Source organism: Aythya marila (assembly GCF_965140915.1).
Source record: "Aythya marila genome assembly, chromosome: 3".
Classification (NCBI taxonomy): domain Eukaryota; kingdom Metazoa; phylum Chordata; class Aves; order Anseriformes; family Anatidae; genus Aythya; species Aythya marila.
In genome coordinates this window covers 55,269,127-55,285,186 of record NC_139044.1, presented here as the reverse complement: position 1 = coordinate 55,285,186, position 16,060 = coordinate 55,269,127, and the positions used below count along the sequence as shown (strand labels likewise).

Sequence of the window (16,060 nt, the reverse complement as noted above, 5' to 3'; positions counted from 1 at the left end):
CCTGATTTTAATCAGTCAGCTAAATACACCAAGCCCAGCAGTTTACAGATCTTCGCTACTGCCCACAGGGGGGCAGACAAACGAGGCAGTTACAGAGCCAAATTCGTGTTTCAAGGAGGGGAGTGGGGGGAGCAGATCCTCAATCCTAGTCTTTCTTACCTTTTCATCTCGGAAATTGAGAAATTGCTGGAAAACTTCACTTTCTGAGACAACAGGATGGCGACACATCCTTGTCATCCAAGCTTGCAGTCTCTCCATGCGCATTTTGATAAATTCTTCTTCAAAGCGCCCTGTTACACATTGAACAATAATTGTTACGTTTCCACTTGAACAACCCTGGCTTGTCTTTTTTTTTTTTTATGTACGTGAACATAACACACACATTTAGTGCATATCTATATAGATATATAGATATCTATACACACTGATCCTGTAATTCATCTAGTGAGTTATTAAATGGATGCAGAACTTACATGAAGTAAGTTCTTGACTTACATTATGCTGACAAATCAGAAGAACATTAGAGTGCAGCATATTGATTATAGTCTGGGAACTGCTCCTTTTAAAGATAGTCAGGAAACACTAAAAGGACATAATCCTCACCCACAGTTCAAATAGCTTTTTGGAAAAAAAAAGATTAATAAACACGTGGATGGAAAAATTAGATAGTCAAATGACTCAAGAGAAAAGCTAGGCACAAACTCAGAATGAAGGCATTTTTCTGTCAGTCTTAAAAATTCTTAGTCAGTGTCAGTTTCATAAGAGTTAGAGAAGAAGGAACTACCCACCTCCCAAGACATCATATCCTAGCTAACAGAGCCTTTGTATGTAAGCAGTCCAACTTTAAACAACAGATTTTAAGATAATACTTCCCACAAACATAATTCTGTCTATTACCTGTTCATTTACCATGAATGTTTGAAAGTAATTTAAAAAAAAAAACTCAATGAACCATATGTATAAACTGATTAGAATACACACATGTAATACTTAGTAACTGATTTTTTGGCAGTTAGATTTTAGCACTAATCAAAAATATTTAAGCCAGTAGTGCTTCAGCACTGTGTATTTACAAGAACCTGTTAGTTTAACACAAATTGTTTAGGAGAGTCTTAAGAGAATCACTTCTAATAAAAAAAAAATAAATAAAAAAAAATAAAAAAAAAAAGCACCATATCAGACTTCTAGAGCACTGAGTGAACAAGATGTATTTGAAAGGAATGAGAGATCCTTCCAGCACACCAACTCTTCTAATTTCCATAGCAGCACAGATGACAAAACTTGAATGCATGTACTTTCAATACTTTCAATGTAATTTTACTGTATAGTTACTATGGCAGCAGCTCTACAAGGGTGAGGTTTTATTTTCAACTGCAAATGTGGAAATTGGCATGACTAGCAAGTAAAGAACACCATTAGTGAAAAATGAAGTATAGGTACATTTCCTGCAAATTAACTAGAAAAAAATATCAAGTACTATGTAAGAGAGATTACATAACCCACACTCGTACCTTGTTCCACCCTTCAACTATACTGAAATAGCAGCATTCCTGTAAGTAATATTTGGAAGTTTTGTGCTAGTCATTAGGTATATAATTGCCAGCAAAGTCATGATTCTGAGCAATGACAGCTGGAATCTCACAGTGCTAAGACTAGTGGACAGAAAGAGGCATTTCTAGACAGTCTAGAAAGAACCCTCCTCAAAAGTGTGAAAGATAAACACCATTTTTCAGTGTTTCCTGTAACATTTCAAAAAGAAATAAGAGAAGTTATCCTCTCCCACAGACCCCAAAAGACAGAAAGCCACAGGCAAAGTTTAGTTAAGATGCCAAACTCCTGAGTCTTAAGATAATTACAATGAAATGTACAGACCCCACCAGGTCTTCTGGCTTCCTTTTAGTCCACATGCACAAGTTTGTCTAAAGATATTGGTGAATTCTAAACACGAGGCTAACAAAGGGGAGGAGAAGAAGTCACTTCCTCACTTTTCAGTTTCCTCGGCATTTATCCCAGCATTTGCATCAATGCTTATCTTTCTTCAAACATGACAGAGATGCTGCATTTTTTATGCTCACAGCTACATGGTTGGCTACATGCCCTTTTTCGTACATTTGGTTTTAGCTGGCTGTCCTAAAGGCTTTATAAAAATCCTACTACTAAACACACCAGTAGAAACATGCAGAAGTAATGCACTTTCCTTCTGTACAGGTGCCCATTTGTTTCTTCACAAACACCCACACCCCCTTGTAGAAAGATGAGCTAGAGACCATTGAAAATGCACAGGCATTAGCATATTCAGTTGCAGTGACTGAATTCACGATCATTTAAGTTGTCCAATCCCACTTTCCTTGAACTAAGAACAGACTTCCATAGACTTCAGAGAATGATGCCCATCCAGCTTGAGCAGAAACTGGAGCACAGCATTGTACAAATGAAAGATGCTTTCTAAAACAATTGTAAAAATCAATCAGTACGAGGAATAACTGCAACATTTTATTTACAAGCAAAGAACAATTTGTAGGAGGATGCTCCCTTTCCTCAGGGAGATTTGTTTTAAAGGTGCTACAACACAGCACACCTTTGCTATCAAATTAAAAAGAAAAGCAGAACCAAAAATCTCAAAATCATTCCTTCAGACAAACTTTAAATACAGAACATAAGCAGTTATCGCTTCTCTCTAAAAGTATTCTCTTCTGTAATAATAAAGATTTTTTTTAAATCCACTGTTTGTTTTTAAATCAATGGCCCAGTTTTAAATAATTTAAAATTAAATTATTTAAATAAAAAACCTAAGTTTAAGGTTTTAAAAAACACCTAAGCGGTGTTTTTTTTAGCAACAGTATTTTTTTTTAATATCTTCTTTAAACATAATAGGGAAAAAAACACAAGTAGTAAGAAATAATTGAACGTTGAACAGAAGTTATCTCCTGATTTCTCTTCCTGTGAACCCACAGCTGGGAAACATTTACCTGTTACTTGCTTGTCTGGAAGAGATGGAATTGGAATGGCTAATCCAAATTTAACCAGGAGACGCTCATACAACCAGTCAAAGTGCTTGTATCTGTGGTTGACAGACCGATTAGTGTTCTGTAAAAGAAAGACAACTCTGAATTTTGACAGGCATCAAGAGAGAGTGACATGAAACAAGTGTGACCGGAACAGTAAATATATGGAATATAAATAAAATTTGATTTACAGCCTTGAGTCTATAGATACAGAAGAACTTGAAATGCTAGAAAATAAAACAATATTTACAAGTTTTCCTTGTGGAAAACTCCTAAAAACTATCACTTACAACCCTGCTACTAAATAACATGAGCTGTATTATATGTAGAAATGACCCATATTTATGAGAGAGATGATCCTGTTTCAGATACACTTACAGTGCAGGTCAGCTGATACTCAATGTAGCTCTTGAGACCATACATTTTAGAACCTTTTTTGGGATCTGCCACGACACAGTCAAATGTAGAGGTAGGATAAACCCACATTGGGCCATAATCACCGATCTGCAAGAAATTGCAAATATTACTGCGTTTAATTCAACGTATTATGTTGTTCCAGCTGCAAACAAGGAAAACAATACTTTCAGTATGAATTAAGAGTATTTTGAAAACAGAGTTCCTAATTCTCTCCATTAATTTCAGTGAGAGCCTGAGAATCAGGAAACACAAGAGTTTCTTGCAGCCAAAGATAATTCACCACAGTTGCGTTCATGTTCTCTGTATTTTACAATTTTTCCCACATAATTAAGGAACGGTGAATTGTAGAAATTGCTACTTCAGTCACATTTCGTTATAATAGCATATATCTAGAACAGTCTGTTTATTAGATCAGAAGATGACCTGGCCATCATGACTGAATATTGCAAACCTTTTTGAATGCAGTTCTACTGTAATTGACAACTATCTAAAAAGCTGATAGACAGTGTAATGCATTTGTTCTGCACCCTTCACCTCAAAAAGGCTTATTTTCACAACCACAATTAATGTAGGTAAGAAAAACTAAGAAGAATTAAAAAAAAAAATATCAGCACACTTAGAAGAAATGAGTTAGGACTAGACCCTGACAAAACTTCTCAGTGATACTCTGAAGTGTTATCTATGTGACATTAAAATGCTTAAATATTGTAGTTTCACGATGATGATTGTATTTCTTGGTACGGGTTAAACACTCATTTCTCCTAACCCACATTCATGTGACTAGCCTAAGCCTAACAATTAGCATGGGGAAGAATGGAAGGGTGGGGAGATTTAAAAGAAAAAACAGAAGCAAAAAAAGCAAAAAGCAACCACCACCACTTCCCTTCACATCCCTCTTCAACCTCCTCCCCTTCCCCCCCAATAAAAAATAATAAAAAACCAACAATCAACCCACCAAACAAGAGCCACACACACATAGCTTACAATTATGGGAATCTTCTCTTTCGGTTTTGCTAGCTGCTTTGCCAACAGATACTGTTCCATTCCAGGTTTTGCAAATCCAGGAAATCTAACGAAAACAAAGTGAGAAGTTTACTCTGCATTCGCTTTTGATACGTACAGAATTCCCAACCACGAAGAATAAAGCTTAGCATTTCTCAAGAGTAGAAAACTGTACCATGGATTATCAACTATTTGCCCTGAAAAAGCAGAACAGTTTGAGCTACCAACTGCCAGCTTTTATCTACGGAATGCAGCCCACTTCTTGAAGGGCAGAAGTAGCAACATGTGCTCTGCAGACCATCAGAGCAAATGTAGTAGCAGAACATGAAGCAGCATTTGCCACTTTGTTCATTGCAGCCCAGTCTGCAAGTGTGCACACACATGCAAACCTTGCTGTTTCAGACAACTTGAATTCAATCATCCAAAAGAACAACCCATTGTAGATTTAACAAGTACTTCTAAGCATGAGTTAAATAATTCGAAATAAAACCACATAAAAACCACCATAGTGTCCTTAAAGTCTGTAAAAAGCTTTACAGAAAGCAAACAGTGGTTCTTATTTAATTAAGATACTTAGCCCTTGAAGTACTGCCTACCTACTGTTTGCTTGCAGAAACACTAGACGTATGGCTTGCTTTACAGACAAATAATGCTCTTAAAGCGTGTTTATGCTGGTCAAACTAAATGAGTTTGCAACAAGAAAATGTCAGAATGATGGAGAGGTACTCTTGCAAGACTGCATAAAACATCCACTGATGAACAAAATCAACCATCTCTGCATGACCAGTCATTAATTTTAGTTATGTACCTGGGGAGACCATCGTTGTACAACTGTTTTCTGTTCTGCTTTCATTCATTTAAAGATTACCACAGGGTAACTTCTCAGAGTAACAGTAATTTTAGAATAAACAAACATTAAGTTGTAACATAAAATAATGTATAACACAGACCAAACTTCATGCTACTGTAAGATTTTATCTATATTTGCCAATCCAAAAGTAAAATCAAGCTTCCTATGGCTTAATAATCAACCTGGGCTGATACTCACAAGACAGCAGAACAATCTTTCCACTCCTAGCAACACTAATTGCTCAATAATTCTGTAGCAGCATGCCTGATTAGTCTTGCTGTATGCACATGCCATCTATCACCTTTCATTTTCACTAAGCACATATAGTGCTAAATATAATTAAAAATTTAAAGATCAGCGGGTCCAGAAATTCAGCACTTGTAAAAGCATCTTTTGCCTGTGTAACATTTCCAAAAATAGGTTGTCATGTACTTTCAGGCTTTCATGAATGTGCATTCTCTGATCACAAATAGTCAGTGCTGAATCCACCTCCAATTTTAACCCCCAAACTAAGATGTACACTGCATATTTCAATAAGGTTTAATAGGAATACATTTATACAACTCTACAAATTCCAATTCATTAAATACACATTCATCTTGCATTTTCCATTACTTGTTAAGTGGTAACTTCATAGCAGCTGCACGAGAGTTTGCACGCTGAGGACCCCCAGCCTCTGACGACTCAGTCTCCTTGTAACCAAGATAAGATGGTGAAGATGATTTTGGGTCATCCCAGTCATCATCCCAATCATCGTCATCAGCAGCTGCTAACATAGGGGAAGAAAAAAGTTAAATGTTTTCTCTTTAAAAAGCAGAAGCAACCTCCTCAGCACTCATACACAATCAACAATGTAATAATACTGATGAGCTAGTTGAACCTTGTATTTTTTGATTCTTCTTCAGTTATCATCATCCCCATCAAATACATGCTGCAAAACACTACACTAGAAATCCATTGGAGGGGGAGGAGGGAGGTAGACATTAAAGAGAGATGCTGGTGTGTTAAAAAAAAAATTAAAAAAATCACTGGTCTTACATATTCATATACTCCAGGTTAGTATTCCCCAGTTATGAGCTCTCCTCTTAATTTAGGTCTTTACTACAAAAAAAGTGAGGAGCCTTCTGAAAGATAGATTACTTCTAGATACTTCCCAAAAATCAAGGACTTGGAGACTTCTGCTTCACAGGCCTGAGGGTACAAATTCAAGGGCGTTTAAGTTCCAGTTAATGCAAGTTGTGCACAAATGATCTATTCTCAGGCATGTTGTTCAAGACTTTTTGGCTTGCCAGATTTCCATACAGGTTTGAGACATTTGTTATTGTGGATCTGATTTTTTTAAAACGAAATTAATTTTAAAAGTATTAAAGGAAAAGCATTATTTTAGTATTCAGTTTATCCACTTGGTAATTTGCTACCAGGAAAAGTATTTATTTTTTATTGTCGTATTTAAGTAAAAAATGTTCTATAGTTACGAAAGATGAGGCAGTTCCCACATCTACTGTCCACCTAATTTATTAAAAATAAAAGTATTATTAGCACACCTGGTCCTTGATATGCCTGGGGATGACCAAATGCTGCTGCTGTATCCCAGTTATTCAAAGCACTGTTCCTCTGGCCACCTGCACTTTCAGGTTTCGTCGCCCAGCTGTCACCAGAGTTTCCATTATCCCAGTTCCCAGACTTCCCAACATTCCAGCTCGACCAAGGATCACTGGCATTGTTTGCCTATATTGTTTAAACAGAAGACAAAAGGTAAGGAAGGAACTGCTGAAGAAGTGAATAAAGACCACTTACTTTCTCCCTGCAGTCTTTGATCTCCTGCTGATAAGGCTGTGAGCTTGCATTGAGCACTTCACACTTGTTTGGTTCAGTAGCAGCAGACAAATCTTATGTTCCTAGCTACACAGCTCTTAAATGCAGCTAGCACCTGGAAGAACCGATCAGCTCTCCAGCAATGGGATGCTAGTACACAGCAATAACTTTTTTCATCTGTTACATCTCCTTAGGGAACTTAAGCCATTGAAGCCAACAGTGTGAAGAAGCACTCTTACCCATGGTAATTATTTTATACCAAAACCAGAAGTACAGTGTCTGTGGTTTTATGTACTTAGAGTTCACATGCTAATTAGCACGCTTGAACCAAAACGTCCGAAGTCAAGGATTAGTATTGTACTGAATGTTTATATTATCAAAAGCAAATTAGTAGCTTTACTAAAAGCGAAAGACCCACACCATCGCTACTGGTGTATCAGCTACGGCCAGCAACTCGCCCAGTGTCCTTGTCAGAGCTTACCTCATTTACAGCAAAGATGAGGAAAGGAAACAGAAACCTATCGTGAAACAGTCTAGCATCTCTGTGTAGACCCACTCCCTCCGCATAATCTGCATGTGAAGGTAATCACATGCCCTTCTACTGGTGTTGCTGTGGAGGTGGAAACCTCAGGGAAAAAGCATACAGCAGATGTGTCTCTAACTGCTGCATTGATTTTTCAGGCCTACCTGTCAGTAAACTGAATTAATAGCTTAGCATCCTGCTCTGCAACCTCATTTTAACACTACACTTTGAAAAAGCATCAAGTAGTTAAATACAGTCTGTGCACTAAGTGTTTGAAGGAGACTAGGTGGCAGAAATAGGAAAAAAACACAACCAAAACCAACCAACAACAAAAAACCCACAAACCAAATCAAAACCCCCCACGCAAAGTGTAGGAGGAAGGAGGAGGAGAAGGGGAAGGAAAGAAAACAAAGCCTACAAAGCTTGTCTTGTTCAGCGGAGGGAGGAACTGTGTTTTGTAAGGGAGGAAAAAAAAAGAAATCTCAAAGCCTACAAAATCCAGTGCATTGTCTGTATCATGAAGCAGCACATCAAAGAAGTGATTCCTAACATAAATTAATTGCTTTAACAACTTATGTGAAACTGTAACATTGACACAAAGCTTAGAGCATTTGCCAGAAGATTGAACAAGACTCCCACTAAAAGCCAACTTATTCTCCCCAAATCCTGCAGAAGTGCTGAATGCTTATTTCTTACAAAAAAAAAAAAAAAAAAAAGATGCAGCTATTCTACATTCCATTTTTCTTCACTGAAATTCTCCACTCTTATTTCAGCTTACCAATAAATCCACTTCTCTGCAAATTTCTGAGTAAGAACTGGTGTGTTACACAAGTTTGAAACATTCTCTGATAAGCAACAAGAGCAAAAAAATTGTTTGCGCAACAAACAAATGCTTGGAAGGTAAACGTTACAAGTTTTTCCAGGTATTCAATCCATTAAAACGTACACGCAACTTAAACAGCTGCACCTGTGATTTTCTTTTTATACTACTTGATCCTACCAAATGTCAAAGCTGTTTTGATAGTAAGAACACCACACTTCATCCACCACTCAGAGAAACAAACACTCTTTTCTATCAGACACAGCTTTAGTTATGCTGATCCATTGGTTTTCAATAGTTCTTTGAGGTTATCCTTAGGAATGTGAGCTCTTGCTTTAGTTTCCCCTAAAACAAAGCCTCCTGACACTGAGATTTGAAAGACACTACCAAACCCATAACGCTTGATAATGCTTTGGACCTACGTTGTTGATACTGCACAGCACCTGTTCTTCAGGCTCAGAGTCCCCAGGACCTGGAAATCAAGCCCTAAATTTCAAGATGAGGGTAAATTGCCATTCAGAAGACTCGAGAGAAACAAACCAGACAGCAGTGGGTCTCTAGGAACTGACAGAGAGAGAGCTATTGGACAGCTTCTACGCTTTTTTTTTTTTTTTAAATGAAACTGATGCAAGAACATAGGCATGTTGTTCCTTAGGAGTCTAGTGGAGCTATATAGTTGAGGCCTACCTAATTCTTGGATAGCTGACGCCTACTCTCAGCAAGTACAAACAAGCTGCTGGTAGCTTATGGGGTACCAGCCTGCTCATCCTATGATGCTCACCTCATACCAGTTTACATAATGGGAAAAAAAATACATGTCATCAGAGTTCTTCACCTTTGCTGAAGGAAGACACATGCTGGAACTCAACCACATCGAAAAGTGTTCCCACTCCTAACTTAGAGCATCTAGAAAAGAATAGTTTACACAATATTCGTTTGCATACACTTCTGCGATAGATGTTGTACTGATCACTGGCAACCGAAAGCCCAGAAGTGGGATGATTGCCAAGAGGCTGAGTAAAGTTTTCCTCTTCTCTGTGGTTGATGTGAAATCTGGTACATGAGTGGGTGGCAGTCAAACCTTAAGATCTGCTGCAAAACAAGGGGGAGGCAATAATATTAATACTGAGTACAGCACTGAAGAATGTCTGTCAGAAGTGATCAACACTGAACTTGCAGACTGTTGCTGATATACATTAAATGCTATACAGCAAGGGGAAGTAGATTACTCAAACGACTCTTTGAGATGTTTTACACCTGTGCCTATAAGGAAGAACTACTCGAATCAGAGTTTTACCTCTGAGGTGTCTGAGGAAGCTTGGGGTAAGCTCTTTCTCCTAGGCACATCACTCTCAGGCTATAAAAGGTGTGGAATATGGTGTTCTCACTCAGCTTCTTTCAGCTGACAGGCCCACAGTTCTTTCAAAGGCACAGGGGAAGAGGGTGAGAGATGGGTTAGGGATGTGGATGTAGACAATACGTCCCGAGGAGCATTTACAGGTCTCCTTTTGTGTTTTGTCAAATGTTTGCCCAGATAGAGACATGCTGTGGACACTTCTACGTGGAAGCCAAAAATCAGTAACTGTGGAGAAGGGTTAAGCAATCCAAAAGCCTGCTATCCTCAAAGTCCCCCACAACACCACGGCGGCCTGTACAAAGACACAGCATTTGTTAAAGGGGTAATCTCTGCTCCATTCAGCAGTTCTGCACATCTCAGCATCTGACAAACTCCGTAAGAGAAACCATTTCTGTAGCTTAGCTCCAGTTGAACAAACCTTAATTAAGCCAGCAAGTATTTTATAAGTGATTAAATTACAAGTTCTCACACCTTTAGTTTTCCATAACTGAAATTGATAATGCTTTGATCTTTCTTTAGTCAGCACAGAAAAGAGAAAAAGTCCTTGCAAGAAACTATTCAGTCAATAGAGGTTGACAGAGCACACCTAACATCCAAGTACATAAAGCAATCTCCAACGCAAAAGCACAAAAGGAAAATGCCACATCATGCACAGTTAAGAAAGTAATCAACCTTCAAATGAAATGTTACATCTCTGCTCCTCAAGGTAACATCAAACAAGTAAACAGATTAAGTTCAAGGATAGACTCCTTAAAGGCAGCCAATTTTCCCTTGGGTATACTACTACAGCCTTGCTTGACTCACTCCTACTGCTCTAGGAGAAAAAATAGAACAAAAAAAAGCTGTTTGGGGAAAAGACAATAGAGGCAACACATTGCTAAATATTTTAAGAGTTCTCCTTCAAGTGAGGATTAAAATTCACTTTAGAACCAGATCATTACTGGTGGGGGGCTGGGGGATGGCAGGGAGAAGTCTAGTGTGTCGTTACAGATCTAATTATAGATGAATGAGGAGAAGAATTCCACCAGAACAGGAAAATCCTCAGCTTGGAGATGGAAAGTCAGTATCTTCAACAAGTGAATCATGATTGAAACAAGAAGTGATATCTTTGCTATCGTCCAGTTTTACAGATGTCTTCATGCACATGACTAAGGCAAAGTGTTTGGCATATTCAGACATTATTAACCTCAAGTTCTTTGGATAGCAGCGCCTCTGAATAGGTACATACAAAGAGTAAACAGACAGTCACCCTAAAAAAAGTCAACTTACTTTCTTCAAGAAGGAACTTGAAGGCTGAGAAGCCTGCTGTGCAGCCACCCCCCAGCTGTGCTCACTAGCTGTATTTACCATGGAGCAAGCGTGCACATCAGCAGACACTGAAGTGGCTGTCATGTCCATGCTGCTTTACGTCCAGGATTATTTCCTGGTAGATCATTACCCTGGCATTGTGGGCACCTCTTTAACCCCTGAAGGAAGGACCTCTTTTCCACTGCACCATTTAAATGCATTTTGTCCTTAAAGAAATCCTCCAGGAAAAACAAAAAGTGGGAATGGGCTTGGCTAAGGGACAACCACCCTTATGGGCTCACTTACAGGAACATTGCTGCTGATGAACACAGGAGAGGACCCCCAGACACAGCTGGCAAGGCGGCAGCAATGCTGTCCAAAGAACATATTTGTTCCTCAGCTGCTCCTGTCAGCTTTCCTTCCTTCCAGAGCAAACGAGTACCCAGCACCTCCACTTCCAGCCTCCGCTTTCCCAAAAAGCAGTCCCTGTAAAGGAGCTGGCCTTGGCCTGCTCACACATTATACGTAGCCGAGGGCCACCCACAGGCCACTCCTCGCATCCAGGTGGAAGAACTGGGTTACCACCATACCTCAAAGAGCAAAGCAGGTCATTTTTTGTTCGTTTCCCAATTCCAATCCCATTCCTTTATCTGTGAAGTTACTCACTGACAAAGTAGCCTAGAAGTTGCTTCATGGTGGATTTCCATCTATTAACTTCTGATTTAACTCAAAAAAAAAATAATAATAATGTTTGTGACAGAGTGTGAACTTTATAGAAGGATAAATCATTGAGACTCGAGAGAGGAAAAAACAGCAAAAACCACCCCACACCTCAGTGATCGGGTGAGGCAAGGGAAAAAGCACGTCTATTGTCACCCTCACTGCTTAGAGGAAGTCGATTTTTTTCCCCCCTCTCAAGTCTGCTTAGCGTCACCTTTGTCACTAAAAATCCCATATATGTTTATTCAGGGAGGTTCTCTCACGCTTCTGTTTTTGTTACCCACACAGGAATATGTAAACGCCAACCGAGTCACCTCCCTATCCTTGTCTTCTCTCGACTTCATTTCAGTCCCTAACGGCTTCTTCTCAATACACAGATGAGGAATTTCTCTTAGTTTTTCAAATAGCAGTCACAGCAAAGCCAGAAACAGAAGAAAAACTCCCTGCTCCTCCTTGATGCTCTCTAGACATCCAAAGGTCAGGCTACAAAGACTAAACAAGGCTTTATTTTATTTTATTTTGTAACAGAACATGGGTTTCCCGTGTTGTGCTTTCTGGAGGAGGAGAGTTGAAGACTGTGACTAGCCAAGACTTTTCAGGTTATCACTCTCAATTACAAATTTTAAAGGTATCACCTTAAAAGTAAGAAGCGTTTAATGAGCAAGAAGAGATTTAAAAATCAGAAACAGCATACTGCCTGCTGGAACCACACACACAACAAGGCTAGCTCACAAAACGAGAAATGAAATGAAAACAAGTCTACGAGAGAGCATGCAAACACTAAGTTGTGAGAAGATTACTTCAGGAATATTCAGATTTTGCCTGATGGTATGGGCGCACGATGAAGATGAAGAGTGATCTATAGTTTAAACAACTTGCTGCCTGAGCCTTTATTCCACTGGGACACTCAAAAAAAGACAGCTCCATAATTTGGACAGGTATAATCACTGTCTTATTTTGGACAGTTATTTTTTAGTATGTAAATGCATTTCATTCCAGAGCAAGCAAACCAGCGTTTCCAGTGTTTTATGGAAGTCATAAGCTGCCTGGTGTTTTTGCTAAAAAGAGTTGGTCACAAATTCCTGATACAGGTCTGAGTGCAATATGGTGACTTAGATGTGGGGAAAAACGCATTGATTTCAAACTACACATAGCAATGAAGGATGTTGTAGTGTCGTCATCTGTAACAGGAACTGGAAGTTACTAATCGCGAAAACCAGCAAACTAGCATAAAACACTGGGTATTTTTGTGGCTTACCAACAGTTCTAACCCACTAGTTTTGCTTGTACTTCTTTAGACAACTTTTACACTAAACCCTTCAAGAGATGGTTAATGTAAAGTTACCTCTGTGCGCGCTTAAAATCTTGCAAAAATGCACATTTACATAGAGTTAAGGCTTATTATTTAGGGAAGCATATTTCCAAAGTCCATCAAAAATTACTAGTGCAACTTCCACGGTGATCCTAGCTGCACATGTTATATTTTAGCATACTGGTTTAACAAGACAGACCGGACTCAACCAAACATGAGTGCATCAGACATTTCTCACAACAATACTCGTACCTCACTGCACACATGTAGCAATGTCAGAATGGAAACGCTCTTCCAGGAACGCAGTAACACACGTGCCAATTTCCACAGCATCAGAATCATGCTCTCCTAGTAAGAACACTGAAATTATATTTATTTTCTTAACTCTTAATATCTAGTGCTTTTCATATCAGTTCTGGGCAGGCATGGTATACAAATTAATGACCACAACTTGCATTAAGCTGCAAGAATTGGAGAAGATATGAAGCACTGTGGGAATAACTGTGGGAATAGCCTTCTTAGTGTCCTCCTTATGCATGTTCAACAACGTATGTCCTACACACCTTATAACTTAAGACTTGCCTCAGTTCCTGCACACCAAATTAGATGGTTTTACTATTGCTGATTTGTCCTGCCCATAAAGAAGTCCCACAGTATTCTGAAGGGAAAGGACTTTCTGCACTTAAGACAGTCCATATATTTTCATACTCTTCAACTGGGAGAGAAACCATCCCAAGTGGTTTCACTTACAGCGGATAAGACAAGATGAACAAGAAGTTTCTATTAATTGCTTCCTGTACCTACTCCTGGGCCCTTGTTAGTTAGCCTACAACATATCTGAAGACACACTACACATGGGTTCACCAAGGTCACTCTGGAATTAACTGACAAATCAGCAATTCACAAAAAAGCTAACTTGCAGAATACCTATTTTACCTAGAACTGAAAGAGCTGTACAGTCATCTGTATACAGAAGTGGACTTGGCAGCGATCAGAAAAATCAACGTCAAGAAAAGGGAACAAACTCCTCTACAAACGCAACTTATGGTTAGTTACAAGGACTACTTTTATATCTAAAAGTACTGTGAAGCCACATCCACAGCTCTTACGCATATAGCTGGTTTGTTTACATACCATTAGTGAGACTACTGCTCAGAATAAAAAAGGCTTAGCTTCTTAAAAAGGAGAACTAGTTTGGGCCAACTTAACCATAATTTAGTCAGATATACACCATTTAAAAATGGCAAGCTTGTTTTTGTTCACAACTTTTGCTCACAACTGCAATAAGAAATATTAAACAAAAGTGCCTAAAAGGATATCTGTTGTTACTACAGCCCCTGGAAACAATTCAGCACACAAAGAAAAAAAAAACCACCACATGTTCTTCATCAGAATCGAGAAATTTTAGGTTTGATGTGTTACAGTAAGTTAAATTGATTCCAGTGCCATTATTACCAATGTTATTTTAACACCAGAAAAGTTCACGGGTAACTTTCTTTAATGTATATATGCAATTCTAACAAAAAAAACAGAGTGCTGATATACTCACTCACTGGTTGTTTCAAATGACTACAAATTAGCAAGCCTGAATTATCACTCAGAGGAACAGTGGGTTGACAGAGGAGAAGAACTTTTCATTCCTTTATTTCCTTTGTGTAAGGGCTACAAGGTCAAGACAGTAGGAGAGCCATTTAACAGCCCCCATCTTTGCCAGCTACGGGTTACTCAAATTATGTTTTGTTGACTAATATTATCCAAAGGCTTTTCAGATATGAAAGCACGAACACGATGGGCAAATGTAACATTAAGATCTCATATCTGCTTTTCTTCACTAGGAGTAAAAATAGTCACATTCAGCAATTTTTTTCCTTGTTTGCATATAATTAGCTCTAGTGCTTCCTCTGGTTGCTTTCATCTCCCCCAGTGTTTTCTACACATAGTTCTTGGAAACATTCACCTCTTTCTGGTTATCTGGGTGTGAGTCTCTGTTATCTGCTTGAGACTCCCCTAAGGAGCAGCTGCAAGTTCTACCAAGACATTTATTGCTGAGACATTGCTGACTCCAGGAATTAACTGGGGAAGAATAAACTGCCAAGTTGTGCCAAAATCTTCCCTTCTCTTCAGGAACTACCTCTGCTCCATTTCTATTGTCACTTCACATTTGTGGCAAACCCAGATATAGCATAAAACCAAAATGTTACTGTGGACATTATATATTTCTCAGTGGAAAAAAAAGAAGTCAGTAGAGCTCATTTAGGTGTTGCTTACTAATTATTTCTCAGGAGATAATTCCCTGAATGACAACAAAACATCTTGGAAAAGGAAAGACAGACATGTTCTGCTTTTTTAAACACCAAAAAGAAAAAGGGGCCATAGAGGGAAACCAAAGGTCTGTTGTTTGCCTGGAAAGCAAAAGGGGATGGCTATAGATACAGGGAACAAGTTAGAGTTTGTTTTTTTTTCCCCCCAAACAGATTTGGGAACACTGTCATGATTTAAGGGTCAGTATCATATACAGCATTGCTACTTGATAAAAGCAGGTCTCTTAAAAAAGGGAACCAAATAACCTAACATGGTTACTTAAATAAATCTACTATTTTTAATAAGGTTTGTTACTGAAAGGCTGTGTGACAGTCCATGTTTTCCCTTACTGTTAGAAGAACAGTAGGCATTTCAAGAATTAAGATGTCTTTTTGCCTTACTAAAACTGGGGGGCTGTGAATGTTATATGATTACATGTATGTTAAAGTGACTTTAATACAGCAGTAGTATGAAAAATCCTAATACCCTGTTCATTTACAAGTGCTTTTATATAATCTTCTTGTAATAAGCTTGAAATCCCATGTTACTACAAAGTGGCAGGTAACAAAATGTTAGCAGTTAGGAATGCTGACATTTCTTATTCAGTGCACAAGACTGTTACCTATGAACATTTTAGTTTCTACTACTGTA

At 38.5% G+C, this 16,060-nt stretch overlaps 1 protein-coding gene across 2 annotated transcripts in view; it reads right to left on the bottom strand.

Annotated features, from left to right (window-relative positions):
• Positions 1 to 16,060, bottom strand: part of SNX9 (sorting nexin 9) — a 58,517-nt gene that overhangs the window by 20,857 nt on the left and 21,600 nt on the right. The window contains exons 5-10 of one of the 2 annotated variants that reach the window (XM_082757529.1): positions 6,819 to 7,002; positions 5,890 to 6,043; positions 4,407 to 4,491; positions 3,384 to 3,509; positions 2,970 to 3,087; positions 160 to 290 (exon numbers count right to left, since the gene is read on the bottom strand). In XM_082757529.1, coding sequence (XP_082613655.1) covers positions 160 to 290; positions 2,970 to 3,087; positions 3,384 to 3,509; positions 4,407 to 4,491; positions 5,890 to 6,043; positions 6,819 to 7,002 — 798 coding nt within the window. The remainder of the gene's footprint in view (positions 1 to 159; positions 291 to 2,969; positions 3,088 to 3,383; positions 3,510 to 4,406; positions 4,492 to 5,889; positions 6,044 to 6,818; positions 7,003 to 16,060) is intronic. The other variant, XM_082757530.1, reaches the window with a different exon arrangement.